The sequence below is a fragment of the Mytilus californianus genome, unplaced genomic scaffold, assembly GCF_021869535.1.
Source record: "Mytilus californianus isolate M0D057914Y unplaced genomic scaffold, xbMytCali1.0.p SCAF_1, whole genome shotgun sequence".
Classification (NCBI taxonomy): domain Eukaryota; kingdom Metazoa; phylum Mollusca; class Bivalvia; order Mytilida; family Mytilidae; genus Mytilus; species Mytilus californianus.
Window position 1 is genome coordinate 130,373,976 of NW_026262581.1, and position 14,146 is coordinate 130,388,121.

General features: G+C 32.6%; 1 protein-coding gene across 1 annotated transcript in view; it reads right to left on the reverse strand.

Annotated features, from left to right (window-relative positions):
* Positions 1-13,934, reverse strand: part of LOC127739018 (atrial natriuretic peptide receptor 2-like) — a 39,559-nt gene extending 25,625 nt beyond the window's left edge. The window contains exons 1-6 of the mRNA XM_052250583.1: positions 13,926-13,934; positions 12,792-12,894; positions 9,645-9,801; positions 6,574-6,902; positions 4,634-4,779; positions 3,642-3,714 (exon numbers count right to left, since the gene is read on the reverse strand). Coding sequence (XP_052106543.1) covers positions 3,642-3,714; positions 4,634-4,779; positions 6,574-6,902; positions 9,645-9,801; positions 12,792-12,894; positions 13,926-13,934 — 817 coding nt within the window. The remainder of the gene's footprint in view (positions 1-3,641; positions 3,715-4,633; positions 4,780-6,573; positions 6,903-9,644; positions 9,802-12,791; positions 12,895-13,925) is intronic.
* Positions 13,935-14,146: the final 212 nt, after the last annotated feature.

The following is a 14,146-nucleotide window of genomic DNA, read 5'->3' on the forward strand; positions in this document are numbered from 1 at the left end:
TTTCTCGGAAACATAAAATCTAAAATTTATAAAAATCGAAGAAAGCTTACGTCAATAGATATAAACAATTCACCAAAGTTTCCTGAAAATTGGTTAAAGCGTTTTTGAGTTATTGTCCGACATGTTGACGACGGACGGACGAACGGACGGACAGACGGACAAACGGACAACAGTATACCATAATACGTCCCGTAAACGGCCGTATAAAAACCAACTGATTTCAATTTTAAAGCGTCATATACAGTACTGCTATTTACTTTGACAGTTATTTCTTTGAATTTAACAATATCACCTTATAAAGAACAAATTCACTAAAAAATATTTTTAAATCTTAATGTCGATGCGCTCTTTTGTTGTTAAATAATCAATGGACTGTTGATATAAACAACGGATCCCATAAAATAACATTTCCATGCATTCTTTATCTAACGTTACAGTCACCAAATTGCACAGAGTACCTGAATTGCATCCATCCTACAAAACAAGTTGCTTTCTTTAAAAAAAAGAAAATTTTTGTTTGCTTTTGAATTGAAATAATTGACTGTGAATTGGAAAATATAATGATGATGTTAAAACACTTTTTTAAAAATATGTAATTGTGTGTAGATTCTTGCACAAGTCAGCTGAAAGCAATGTTGAATAGTTGTGAATAGAAAAGTGAATATATACAGCTACTATTTGAAAATACATTTTAAGGCTCGACTATTTTATTTATTACTTGGGAGTGTACATCATTTTTTCATAACCCTTTTGCAAATCCAAGTTTCTTTAAACCGGATGTCTAATGCAAATTGCACAAATCAATCGCAATATAAATTTAAGCACTCAGTTTGCTTTAAAATCTGGATGCATTTATTTTATCTATCATATCTTCATATTTTGTTTCCTGGATGCCTTCAATTATTCTCAACTAGTTATTGCAGCTGTCTGTACTCATGGTAGATGTTGTATAGATAAATTTAAAGTCCAATTTCCATGTGAAGTGAAACCCTGTGGTATGCAACTTATAAGAAGGTTTCGTATATTTTTCTTGAGAGTAACAGACCAGCTTCATTTGGACCTCTTATAAAGAGACTTATTTTGGTCTTTTAAAACATCTCAAATTTTAAGGATTTCCTAATTTTACTTAAATCAATCCAAATATTCTACAGTAAAACTTGGTTTTGAAGAATATCTTATTTTCAGAAGTTTTATGAATACCTGAACATATTCTCAAAAATATATAAAAAGATATGTAGATATAAAAAGATACCAGGATTAAAATGTTGTACGCCAGACGCGAGTTAAGTCTACAAAGAATCATTAGTGACGCTCGAATAAAAAAAGTTAAAAAGGCCAAATAAAGTACGAAGTTAAGTAATCGTAATCCTTAGCATTTCAAAAATGTCAAAGTTTATAATAGGACAGTGACTCAAAAAAAAAAAAAAAAGAAAGACAGCCAGAGATCAGAATACCGTAAGTAATGATGACCGTGCTTGAAAGTCACATGTCAAGCTCTTACTGCCGTGTCCTGAATAAAGGTAAGAAAAGCGAAAATTCGCATCCACGAGTGAAATTAATATGTATGCATGCACGTGGTATTTTTGCGCAAGAAATAGTAAATAGAAAGCATACGCACTGATACTCTGGATAAGAATACGCATTTGCGTCATCACATATATTAATCTAATAGTTGAATTCGGATGTCAAACTACCTACCTCAAGTGTTTTGACTCCGGATTCATTGACATTTTATCCGGAATTTTTTTGAACGCAAACCGATAGTGTGCGTGTGAACAGGGTGATATATAATGTGAATGATAGCTGGTCAACATAATCAATACAATTTTCAAAATCGTACCATAGTACACATATATAGATGCTATAAGGTTGAACTATTAAAACAAACAACAAAAAAAAGAATTGAAATTTTATAATTAACATACATTCCTGTTAGTGAATTTTTTCCGAAAATTTAGAATACAATATCAATAAACACAAACGTCAAGTATTTACGGATGGACATTTTATTTATCAAATCAATCTCTTTTTAAAGTCTAACATTACACTATATGAATATATTGTTATACAAAATATAAGCAGAGACTTATAGATCCATACTAAAACAGTATAAAATGATTAACATTATGATAGTAATTAAATTTTGTTATGATTATTGTAAAATATTAATTACGTTTTTTGTGAGATGCAAAGATTTAAAATCCTTGTGAATTGAAACCATGCAAGTAGTTTTTCATTTACGACCGTTTAAAATTTAGATATTTAGTTAACTTTGGGTACGCATCCCTGCTCATTGGTGCTCATACGTTGCATATAATTTTCATAATATAATGACTGTTCAAACCTGTGAGACATAATGCACGTATATATGACAATTTTAATTATATTCTATTAAGAATAAATTCAGTCTCAGTTTAAACTTAATAATGAATATTCTCTTGGTCTGGTAGTATCTATTAATGAAATTAGAAATTTTTTGACAGAAAAAATCCTTTCGTTTGATTATCTTTCTGCTTTCCGACCACTGTGTTTCCGACCTAAGATAAATATTTTTAACAGAAATATTGTTTTCTTAATTTTCTTTATGCTTTCCGACATTTTCCCTTGCTATGATTGAAATACAAAATATCAAATGACAAACGTTCAGAAAAAATCAGTTTATTTTGGGACATTATATATCAATAAACTTTTCCCAGGTTTATTGTCACAATGCACAACAGCACGCTGAATTAATAACTACACACACAACGCGTACAGGGACCGTCTCAAAGCATGAATTATATAATTCCGTTATCATTATACTTGCTACTGATTTAATAAACATTCACATTATTAAAAAGACATATGTTTTGTCAAAAGGCAAATAGGTTCTAACATATAAATGATTTTTTGTTGTTTTATTGTTTTACTTTCCAATCTACAAATCAACTGTGATTGTTAAAATATACAATGTCACGTGGTAGCCTATCCATAGAGGGACCGTATCAAAGACATAGATAACTACCTATATAAATGATCGAAAAATTTTCGAAACGTTCCGAGAATCTTGATTCCGAGGATATCGAATGTCCCATAGACACTTCCAAAACTCACCAATATATAAGCGTGAACCCCTCAGAAATTGACATTGGATTAGTTTGCAGCCTGGTACAAAGTTCGATAAGTAGTTTGCAAGAGAAGATACTTTACACATACAACCCCAATAAAATCATGTGTGCTTATCCGGAGTTATGGATATTTTGTCAGCGAATGACAATTTACAAGAATATTCGGCTGTTATATGTCAAAGGACAGACAAACTTTATATAGTTTCATACAAAGTTTGCGGGTTTAGGATATTATAAAGTTTAGATAACACCAATACGATCACCCTATGATATGAAACATTCCATTTTAAATTAAATTTGTGGAACTATATAGTAAATAAGGATACATCTACAAAATAAACACTAATGGAAACTTTTGCCTTTTTTAATATAAACGTAGGTGAATAAACATGTCAAAATAGGTGCAATTTGTATGTGTATAGATGATGATGATACAAATAACATAAATAATGTTATATCAAACTGGCTTCGTTTTACAAAAAAAACAATTTTTTAGCTATTTGAATTTAATTATTAGGAAAAGCACATGTTTACCTTCCTTGATGTCATCGTGTTTAGCTATCCATGATTCGTCCCATAATAGCTTTCTTTGCTGATATCGAAAATACTACAAGTTAAAAATGAATTTGCTTTAGTATAAAAATAAGAAGTTGTGGTTTGATTACCAATGAGACAACTATCCGCCAATGATCAAATGAAGTAGATGTAAGCAATTGTAGGTCAACGTACGGCCATCAACAATGAGAAAAGCCATTACCGTAAAGTAAGCTTTGAAAGGCCCCGAAATGAGAAAATGTAAAACAATTCAAACTTAAATTATTAAATTATGATTTATGCACAAGATAATGAACAAAAAACATATATGAAAGACAGCACCGACGACAACCACTGAATTACAGGCTCCTGATTTAAACTCTAGGTTCATTTCAACTAATCAAATTCAAATAAATAATGTGAAAGATAACCCGAACAATTTAGTCGTTATATTGCTCTGCTCTACGAGACCACATTCACTGCATGAATAACCCTTGCAACAATTCTTTCAGGGTTTAGTATAGGTCGCCTGTTGCAAGGTAAAAGGTCTGCCCTTCTCCAAAATACCCCAGTTTTCCAGTGACTGCAGCGAAAGTAGAAGAGATTGATTACGGGGAGGGAATGAATTTTTCGGGTTAGGTGAAAGAATGGACGAGAATATTTATTCAAACTAAAACATATTTTGTGTTTTATGTTTCTTCACAGTTCTATTGTACATTATCATTTCATGAATAGAAGGGTATACCTCAATTAGAAATCAACCAAATGGCTCCATACAACAACAACAAATACTTAGAGGTCATTTTATGGTCTTCAACAAAAGACAATTGTCTATACAATCTACATTTTTTTTAATATTTGAATACTTGTAGTTGATATAATGAGATTCAAGTGACTCAAAAATTTATATTTTTCTTTTTGAATTGCAAATCCTATGGAGTATGTTTTTGCAGGAAGTTTATATCAAAAGAACTTTTTAACGTTAAACTTACTCCAAATACGATACATGCTGCAGTTACGGCAATGACTAAAAATGTAACAATAAGAGCTATCGCCCATGACTTCAATGGACATGATCCACAGTCCTTAGGACACGTCTCACAATCCTCCCCAGCGGCACATGTCCCATCCCCACAATCTAAAAAATATAATATGTTACAAACAATATTATGTTTATGCAAATTTTTGATATAAGTAAAGAATTTTTTACACAAATTCAATAGTAATAGCTATAGCAGTGTAAAGAGTGTTACAATTAAAACTTAATTATACCTAGTAAATCAACAAAACGGGTCTATTTTTCTTAATTTTGAAGTTTACTGACTGCAGCTTGCTCTATGATGCCAAACAACACAGTAACATAGAACTATTCTATTTTTATTGGTATAATATGGAACATTTTCCCATATGTAATATCTGAAAAAAAAATTGTATCAATACAATTTAATATTTTTCAAAATACTTTAATCTGCTGCCAAGAGGTTTTAAAAAACTTCATTACTTCAGATGCTATTCGCTTTAATTCAAGTTTTATTATAATAATGAGATGAGGTATGATTGCCATGAGACAACTATCCACCAAAGTTCAAATAAAGTGGATGTAAGCAATTATATAGGCAACCGTACATGCGGCCTTCAACAAGGAGAAAACCCCATACCGTATAGTCGGCTATAAAAGGCCCCGACATGAAAAATATGAAACAATTCAATTGAGAAAACTAACGGCCTAATCTATAACAAAACAATTTACGAAAAACAAATATGACAGAGACATGAACAAACGACAACCACTGAACTACAGGCTCCTGACTTTGGACAGGCACATAAAAGAATGTGGCGGGGTTAAATATGTTTGTGAGAGCTCAACCTTTCCCCTAACCTGGGACAGTGGTGTAACACCACAACAAAAGAAAACACTATAAAAATCAGTTGAAAAAGGCTTAACTCATCAGATCGATACAAAGAAGAAAACATCACACATGAACACAGATCGGGCGTGGTAGGGTATTTATCCATCCCTCATCCCTGAGACTACTATACCACTGTGTTATAGTAGTCTCAGCTCATCCCTAACAACAAAAAGGACACTAAGTATAGATCTCAGAGTACTCGCAGTTACTGACAGCTAGTTCAAAGCCAATAACAGCTTATAAAAAAAATTATGTATCTAAGACTAAAATATCATTCAGTACATATCCAACAGCCAATGGATTTCGTGTAAGACGTCATTAACATACAGAGAAAAACTTGACCTTGTGCAATGCCAAAATGAAGGTATAAATAGATTGTTGTACCGTTAAAGTGCATATGTGTATAACAAAACTATTTAGTATGATTTTAATTTACTGATAACAAAATCAATACATGCATTTTTGCTCCTGTCCCAAGTCAGGAGCCTCTGGCCATTGTTTGTCTTGTATGATTTTTAATTTAGGTCATTTATATGTTTTGGAGTTTAGTATGATGTCCATTTTCACTGAACTAGTGCACACTGTTGTTTTGGGGCCAGCTGAAGCCCTCCTCCGGGTGCGGGATTTTCTCGCTGTGTTGGAGACCCATTGGTGGACTTCGGCTGTTTCTGCTCTTTGGTCGGGTTGTTGTCTCTTTGAAACATTCCCCATTTCCATTCTCAATTTTATTTGTCTTCAGAAATTTTGTCTTCTATTATCAACATTTACCCAACACCTTATTTGCTTCATATAAAAAGAAGTGAAAATGAAATGACTTTATTGAATTATATAGTTATGTAATGTTATGTATCAAAATGCATTTCAAATAACATACTCTTTGTGGTTTTATGCACTAAAACATTACTAGCTTGTAATAAACCTACTAATCAATTTTATTTACTTGGTTTTGATTTTTACTACTTTGAATATGGTTTTTCTCTGTTCAAAAAGAAAAACAAATTTATGAAAAAAATTACCATTACCTGTTTTTGATAGCACTTTAGTTTCTATTTCCAAGGCCAAGTGGAGGCCAGCCACTTTAAAATGAGCTATGAGCGCTGTTAAGCCTTCTTCGTACAGTCCGCCTATATGACTTGTCCAATTTCCCTGTTGTACTGGGCCTACTAGTACTGAAGAATGCGTGAATACACTGCCAGTGGGTGGTATCCAAGGTCCACATAGAGCGTTAGGAAGTCCAGCCAGTGGACAGGAATGGGCATTGACATGATGTACGCAGCAGTTTGTTTCGTCAGCACTAGTAACTGCAGGACAGGCCGTATTCTCGCACCAACTTTGTGCTGTTATAGCATCGCTGTGAAATAAACCAATAAATAAGTTGTGTTATATTTTTTTTACTTTTGTGTATGAAATCGTGAGTGAATGAAATGTTATAGGATACATAAACATTAGTATTAATATTGTAATACATGAAATAAAAACAAATCGGACATTTATCTTTCTCTTATCATGAACAACATATTGGTTTTAGGGTCATATAAATGTCCATAACCCTCGGACTAATTCAACAATCGTATATCAATTATACAGTGCAACTAAATAAACCCTACGTTATTTTGTTAAAGTCAGCATTAGCTGTTCATATAAGAACAAATAACATGTATAAGAATTTCTTCCTATATTTGTGCAGATCGATATTCCTGTTGTGAAGATCGATATTCCAGTTGTGCAGATCGATAATCCAGTTGTGTAGATCGATATTCCAGTTGCACAAAAAGGTGTCTGCAAACTTCCACTTTTTTTATCATGAAAAGTTTCAGAAGTGTGTAAATAGATATAAGGAGATGTGGTATGAGTGCCAATGAGACAACTATCTATCCAAGTCACAATTTGTAAAAGTAAACCATTATAGGTCAAAGTACGGCCTTCAACAAGGAGCCTTGGCTCACACCGAACAGCAAGCTATAAAGGGCCCCAAAAATGACTAGTGTAAAACCATTCAAACAGGAAAAACAACGGTCTAATCTATATAAAAAACGAGAAACGAGAAACACTTATGAACATCAACAAACGACAACCACTGAACATCAGGTTCCTGAATTAGGACAGGTGCAAACAAATGCTGCGGGTTTAAAACATACTTAAAACCTTTCTATCTACTAAAATTTAAATTTAGACATTGCTAAAGGAATATACGCGAAGATGAAACGACCTAAAAGTAAGGATGATAAGATATCAAATCATTTGTACCGACAATTTAATTTATAATTGCACATGTTAAAGATATTTGTCTTCAGTGAAAATAAAAACAGATTTATTTTAATAATGGAACACTGAGAAAGAATAACGATTCATTCTGTTATTCTGGTGACTATTTTAAACTCATATATCACACTGGACTTGATGTAAAAGGTACCACTGATACAGTTAAGTATAACTCGTCTTTTGACTAACTTCCACAAATTGACAAAAAGGGTCGGTTGAGAACAACACTAGACGACAGAAGAGACGATTTCAGCTTTCCATTTCAAAACTTTTCATTTCTCTGAAGCAACATTCCAGCAGCGCCTGCATATGGAGTATTTATCTCCCAAATTGATACAATATTCCAGAACTTGCGTTTCCGTACATTCCTCTATTTATAGAGGGTTTCTGCTGACAAGGAAGACATTGAACCAAACATTCCTAGTAGTAAAGTTGAAGCTATGTCTTTTAATGTTTTACGGGTGCTATCGAGAGCTGGCTAACTGACAGTTAAATAATATCTGTGTCACTGATAGAAACAACTATGTTCCAATTGTCATAGCCGTTCTCCTGTCCTCTTTACCTCATCTATGATATATTAGAATGAGCCTAAACACCGAATTTGTACTAATCATTTGCGACACGACGTTGTTTACCTTTTCGGAGCACCTGATGTCATCCCAAATTTTGGTGTGGTTCGTGTTGTCCAGTATTTAGTTTTTTTATGTAGTATTTTATAGAATGTTTTATGTCTTTTTCTGGTTTTTCTCTGTTTTGCCAACAGACTATCTGTTAGTCTATGTTTGCCAGGTAAAGCAGACTGTCTGTTTGTAAATGTTAGCAGGTAATCCTGACTGTCTATTTTTCTATGTTTGTTATGTCATTCCGATTGTCTGTTGTTCCAGGTTTGTCGAGTAAATCCGACTGGCAGTTGTTCTATGTTTGACTGTCTGTTCTTCAATGTTTTTTATGTAATCCCGACTGTCTGATGATTAATGAATGCAAAGTAAATCTGACTGTCTATTTTTCCACATTTGTCAGGTAATCCCGAATGTCTGTTACTAAATGATTGCCAGGTAAATCTGACTGTCTATGTTTCCACATTTGTCAGGTAATCCCGAATGTCTGTTACTAAATGATTGCCAGGTAAATCTGACTGTCTATGTTTCCACATTTGTCAGGTAATCCCGAATGTCTGTTACTAAATGATTGCCAGGTAATCCCGAATGTCTGTTACTAAATGATTGCCAGGTAAATCCGACTATCTGTTGTTCTGTGTTCGTCAGGTAATCCCAGCTGTCTTTTGTTATGTTTATGTTAGATTCCAATTTTCGCTTGTTCTATTGTTTCCTAATGATTTACAATAATTTTTCTGTTTTCTGGGTTTTTTCTCTTTGTTTGTTTGGTTTTGCTACTAATCTCAAATATCTGTTCTATATTTATCAGAAAATTCTGATTCTCTATTGTTCTATAAAAACAAAAAATGGAGGAAAGAAGACAACGAAAAAGCTACCCAACAAACAAAAATTAAAAAAAAGGCAGAAGACATGTAGATGTAAAATCTTCCAAAAATCTGCCAATAACACAAAATTCCCAAGAGGACATTAAATCAATAATATATACAAAATATAACTACAGACAACCACTACCGGGCTTTCTTACTTTGAAAGACACATGAACATGCGACCAATTTAAACAACGTATTTTGTATGTTGTCGTCGGCTTGTTTTGTATTTTGAAGAATTTGTGACGTTTTATTGTTAAATGGTACACATGTTCCGTTTATTATTTATTTTTAGGATATAGTCATGCTTAATGTTAAGTGTCATAAGTGACAGTAAAATGTACTTACGTAAATCCGGATCCAGATGACCCAGAGTTGTCGAAGTAACCATTATTAAAAGCCCAGGTATAGAATGTTGTATCTAGAATGAGTTCGTATGTCACGTTAAATTCGGTTTCTGCTTCAATTTCTGATGGAGGAGGGACGACCCATCGCATGTTGACACCTGTTATGATATGATTGTAGTAGTTTCCAAGTTAGATAAAACAATAAAGACATCTAAATTGTCGTTCATTAAAATTAAATACTGAACCAATGGACAAAATTCCACTTCCATCTCATGACTAGTTTTGTATACATCGCCATGGGTTTAGACAATTTTTTAAAAGACTTATGTTACCCTCTAGTCGTCTTTTTTGTTCATTTTGTCGTGGAGAGGGGTTTCATTGACGTATATTCCGTATATTATATATATTATAAAAAACATAGAAAGACATTCTCGTCCACTGACTTCGCACGGCAAACTAGCATTTCGTAAGTTGGACTGAACTAGTAAGAGTTTTCAATTGGTCCCTTAAATCTGCAGATGGCATGGTTTAATGAAGGCGACAGTAGTTAAAGATGTTCAAGACACACAATACAAATCTATCCAAAAAGGACTTATCTAAGTATATCGTAGAACAGACAACTTAAACACATACACAATAAACCTGATAAATCCGTAAAATTACATAAAAAAAGTATCTCACGACATCAGTAATAGCAACAAAAAAAAAATTAAAAAAAACAGCAATAAAAAATAAAAAATCCAGAAAAGTACTTGTATCACGATATCTGTATTACAGACAAAAAAAACAGTTCAAGAAGACACTTTAAATCAAGAAAAGAACTTATATCACGATATAGGTATTACAGACAAAAAAAAACAGTGTAAGGATACCAAATAAATCAAGAAAAGTACTTATATCACGATATAGGTATTACAGACAAAAAAAAAAAAGAAGAATGTGTCTGAGGACATGAATGCCCCCGCTCAAGTTTTCAATTTACCAATTTGAAAAGGGGCATAACTCTAGAACGGTAAATGACTCACTGACCAAATTCGAACTCTGTGTGCCTGTTGTGGTTCTTAGAACTGTATATAAGTTAGAGTGCGGAAACGAAAATGGGACGGACGGAAGGACGGAAAGACAGACGGTCAAGGCTAACACTTAGAGCCCTAGTTGCCTATGGCGGGGCATAAAAAAAATAGTTTAAGGAGACCAAACAAATCAAGAAAAGTATTTATATCACGATATCGTTAATACAGACAATACAAACAGTTTGCAGAAGAAAAAAAACATAGTCAGAATCAGGTAAAATTACTATACTTCATATTTAGACCGTTGAAAGACATCTGAATTTATCAATTTTGAAATGAAAGTAATGGAAACAATGCCGTGTTAAACCATGAAATGTTACTATCAATTGTTAACGAAAAATGACGACCAAAACAACAGAACTTGGGGAGTCAGGTTTAAACAATAGTCAATATTATCTACATGTATTGTTACTTTGACGTTAAAAGGAGTTTGAGTAGAGACTTCATATCATGGTACTAGGTTACGAATAGGGAAGATCGAAATACTCTCTAAAGTGAATTTGAAAAAAAAGTGTCTGTTTTGTTTTTGTGTCGTATACATCGACGTACAACCCATATCTTCTTTTATTAAAATAAAAATGCATAACAGCGATCTATTACTAAATCCAGATGATTAATTCTTTCTGCTACACCGATCTCTTTCGCTTTGCATACACATTTGTAAATTGTTAGTTTCCCAATGGATTTAACTAAATATCTTTAAGCAGACCGATTCTGAATAGTTATTTACCACCTTTGAAAAAAACTAATTTAACCTTTTATGTTAGTTCTCCGCAATTTCCATTCAAAGGCATATTAACGGTATCTTAATAGTAGTTTCTAGTTACAATGTTTGTATATATATTAACTTTATTTGTAAAAGTAAACTAATAAATATCTGTTATTCTTGATTTGTAAAAAAAAATAATTCGTTATGCACATGAAGCGTAACAGATTGATGATTCCTTTAGGATAGAATTATTAGAAGGCAATATAAATAAAAATAAAACAAATAACGATCTGGTTTGATTGCTGGGTTTTTTTCATACTATATTTTGAATTGTGCAACGCTTAAAGTGTTTAACTTTTGAGCTCGATTACGTCCCTCACAGTCTATAGGCTGTCAAATCTAAGAGCATTACCTGTTAGAGAATTGATATATATCACGTTCGAATTTTTTTTAAATACGTTATATACACGTTAGAATTTAAACTAAAGCAATATTATCAGAATTTTTATAAGAAGAAAGACAAACTTTATGATGTTATTCTGGAATAACCTTCATTGGGTACTCATGTCCAAAGTTTCGAAAGCAAAACATTACACATTTAGGGTTTTAAAAAGGTTCTTAAATAGTAACATCAAACAATGCCTACGGTCAAATTTGCCTGAGGAGGTTACAACCTTAGTTTAAGGTTAGTTTAGTAATGTGACTATAGTTCATTTGAAACTCCCTAGCCTTCCATGTTTCGGTCGTCATTTTTCATTGACAGTTAAATATGGTAACATTTCATGATTAAACACAGAATTGTATCAATGACTTTTTATTTCAAAACTGATAACCTTAACAATATATTAGGAATTTGAAATGTACAAACAAAATCTATAAATGAAAGGATGACAATAACGAGTACTGGCTACTGGACGTATATGATACCATGATCGACCAAGTAGTAATAAAAACAAATCAAATGGCTTCCGCTGGTGTTATGTATAGTCTCGAGCCGCGTAAAAAAATCAGAAACAACAGGACTAACAGTTCATGGAATCTCATTAGATAATCAGACCATCGGAATAAACCAATTTTAATTGAATTAGTTACTACATCACGCCTATTACTCTTGCTGTTGAAAGATATAAAAAATGATCGCACATTAAGTTTATCCGTTTTTCGACAATTTAGGTTTATTCACGACATTACAATAAAAGGTAGGGTGAGACATACTGTTAGATATTATTATTTTTCTTCAAATCTGTGGTAACTGTCACCATGTAAAAGTTCCGTTTTTGTAAATCTATTGTAGAATCGATCATTAGTTTTTAGAGATATTTTACTCATGGTGTGGAAGATTCAGTTTAGAGTGACACTAACTTACCAGAGCAAGACGTTAAAGGTGTTGGAGAATTTGAATCAGCTGATAATGGCCAACAATGGTATTGTGCATTTCCAAAGGAATGATAACCAGACGTTTTTGGTATCTGAAAAATACAATTGAATATTTATCGTTTTTAGCTCACCTGGCCCTTTCTCATCACTTGGCGACCGTAGTCCGTCGTCGTCGTTAACTTTTACAAAAATCTTGTTCTCTGAAACTACTGATTAAAATTTAACCAAACTTGGCCACAATCATCATTAGGGTATCTAGTTTAAAAAATGTGTCCGATGACCCCGCTTGCCAACAAAAATGGCCGACATGGCTAAAAATAGAACATAGGGGTAAAATGCAAGTTTTGTCTATTAATTTGAAAACCACTATGAAAAGAGAAAATCTGACAAGGATAAAAATGTTTGGAATGATGAGATCTACTTATTGTCCAGTTACTTTCAAACTGTCAGACGACTTTTTATAGGAGTTATTGCCCTTAAATGACGAATTTAACCAACTTTTAAAATATTTGCCTTTTATCTTGAAAATTATAATAGATAGAGAGAAACTATAAGTAGCAAAAATGATTAGCAAGATAAGTCCTACAAATAAATTAGCATGGTTGAAATCGTCTGATGACCCCTTATAGGAGTTATTGCCCTTTAATGACGATTTTTACTATTTTTTTTTGCATTTTTGCCTCATATCTGAAAAGTAAAATAGATAGATTGAAACTTAAATAGCCAAACATGATCAGCAAGACAAGATCTACAAATAAGTTGTATAGTTGAAATCATTTGACGACCCCTTATTGGAGTTATTGCCCATTAGTGATCGTTCTGACCAATTTTTAGCGATTTTGCCTTATGTCTAAAAATCTATAATAGATAGATAGAAACTTAAATAAGTAAAAATGATCAGCAAGATAAGATCTACATATCAGTCAACATAGTTTTAATCGTCTGACGACCCCTTATTGGAGTTGTTCTCTTTAATAACGATGTTTATCATTTTTTTTTGCGTTGTTGCCTACTATCTATATTAGATAGATAGAAAATTAAATAAGTAAAAATGATCAGCAAGACTAGATCAACAAAGAAGAGATTTTTTTAGAAAAAGGACGAGACGTTATTTAATAAATACCTGGCTCATTAGTTGTGTTTTTTTTTGCTCAGACAACGATGACGTTTTACAAAATCAATGATCATCCGAGGGGAATGTCTTATCAAAGTAGTTAATATAGTAATCTTTTTGTAGAAATAAAAGCAATCAATAACTATATATCAACTTGTTTTCGTGGATATCTATATTTTCGCGTTTAGCCTTTTCTAGCCGATAGCGCAGCAAATTATTTTCGCTATTGT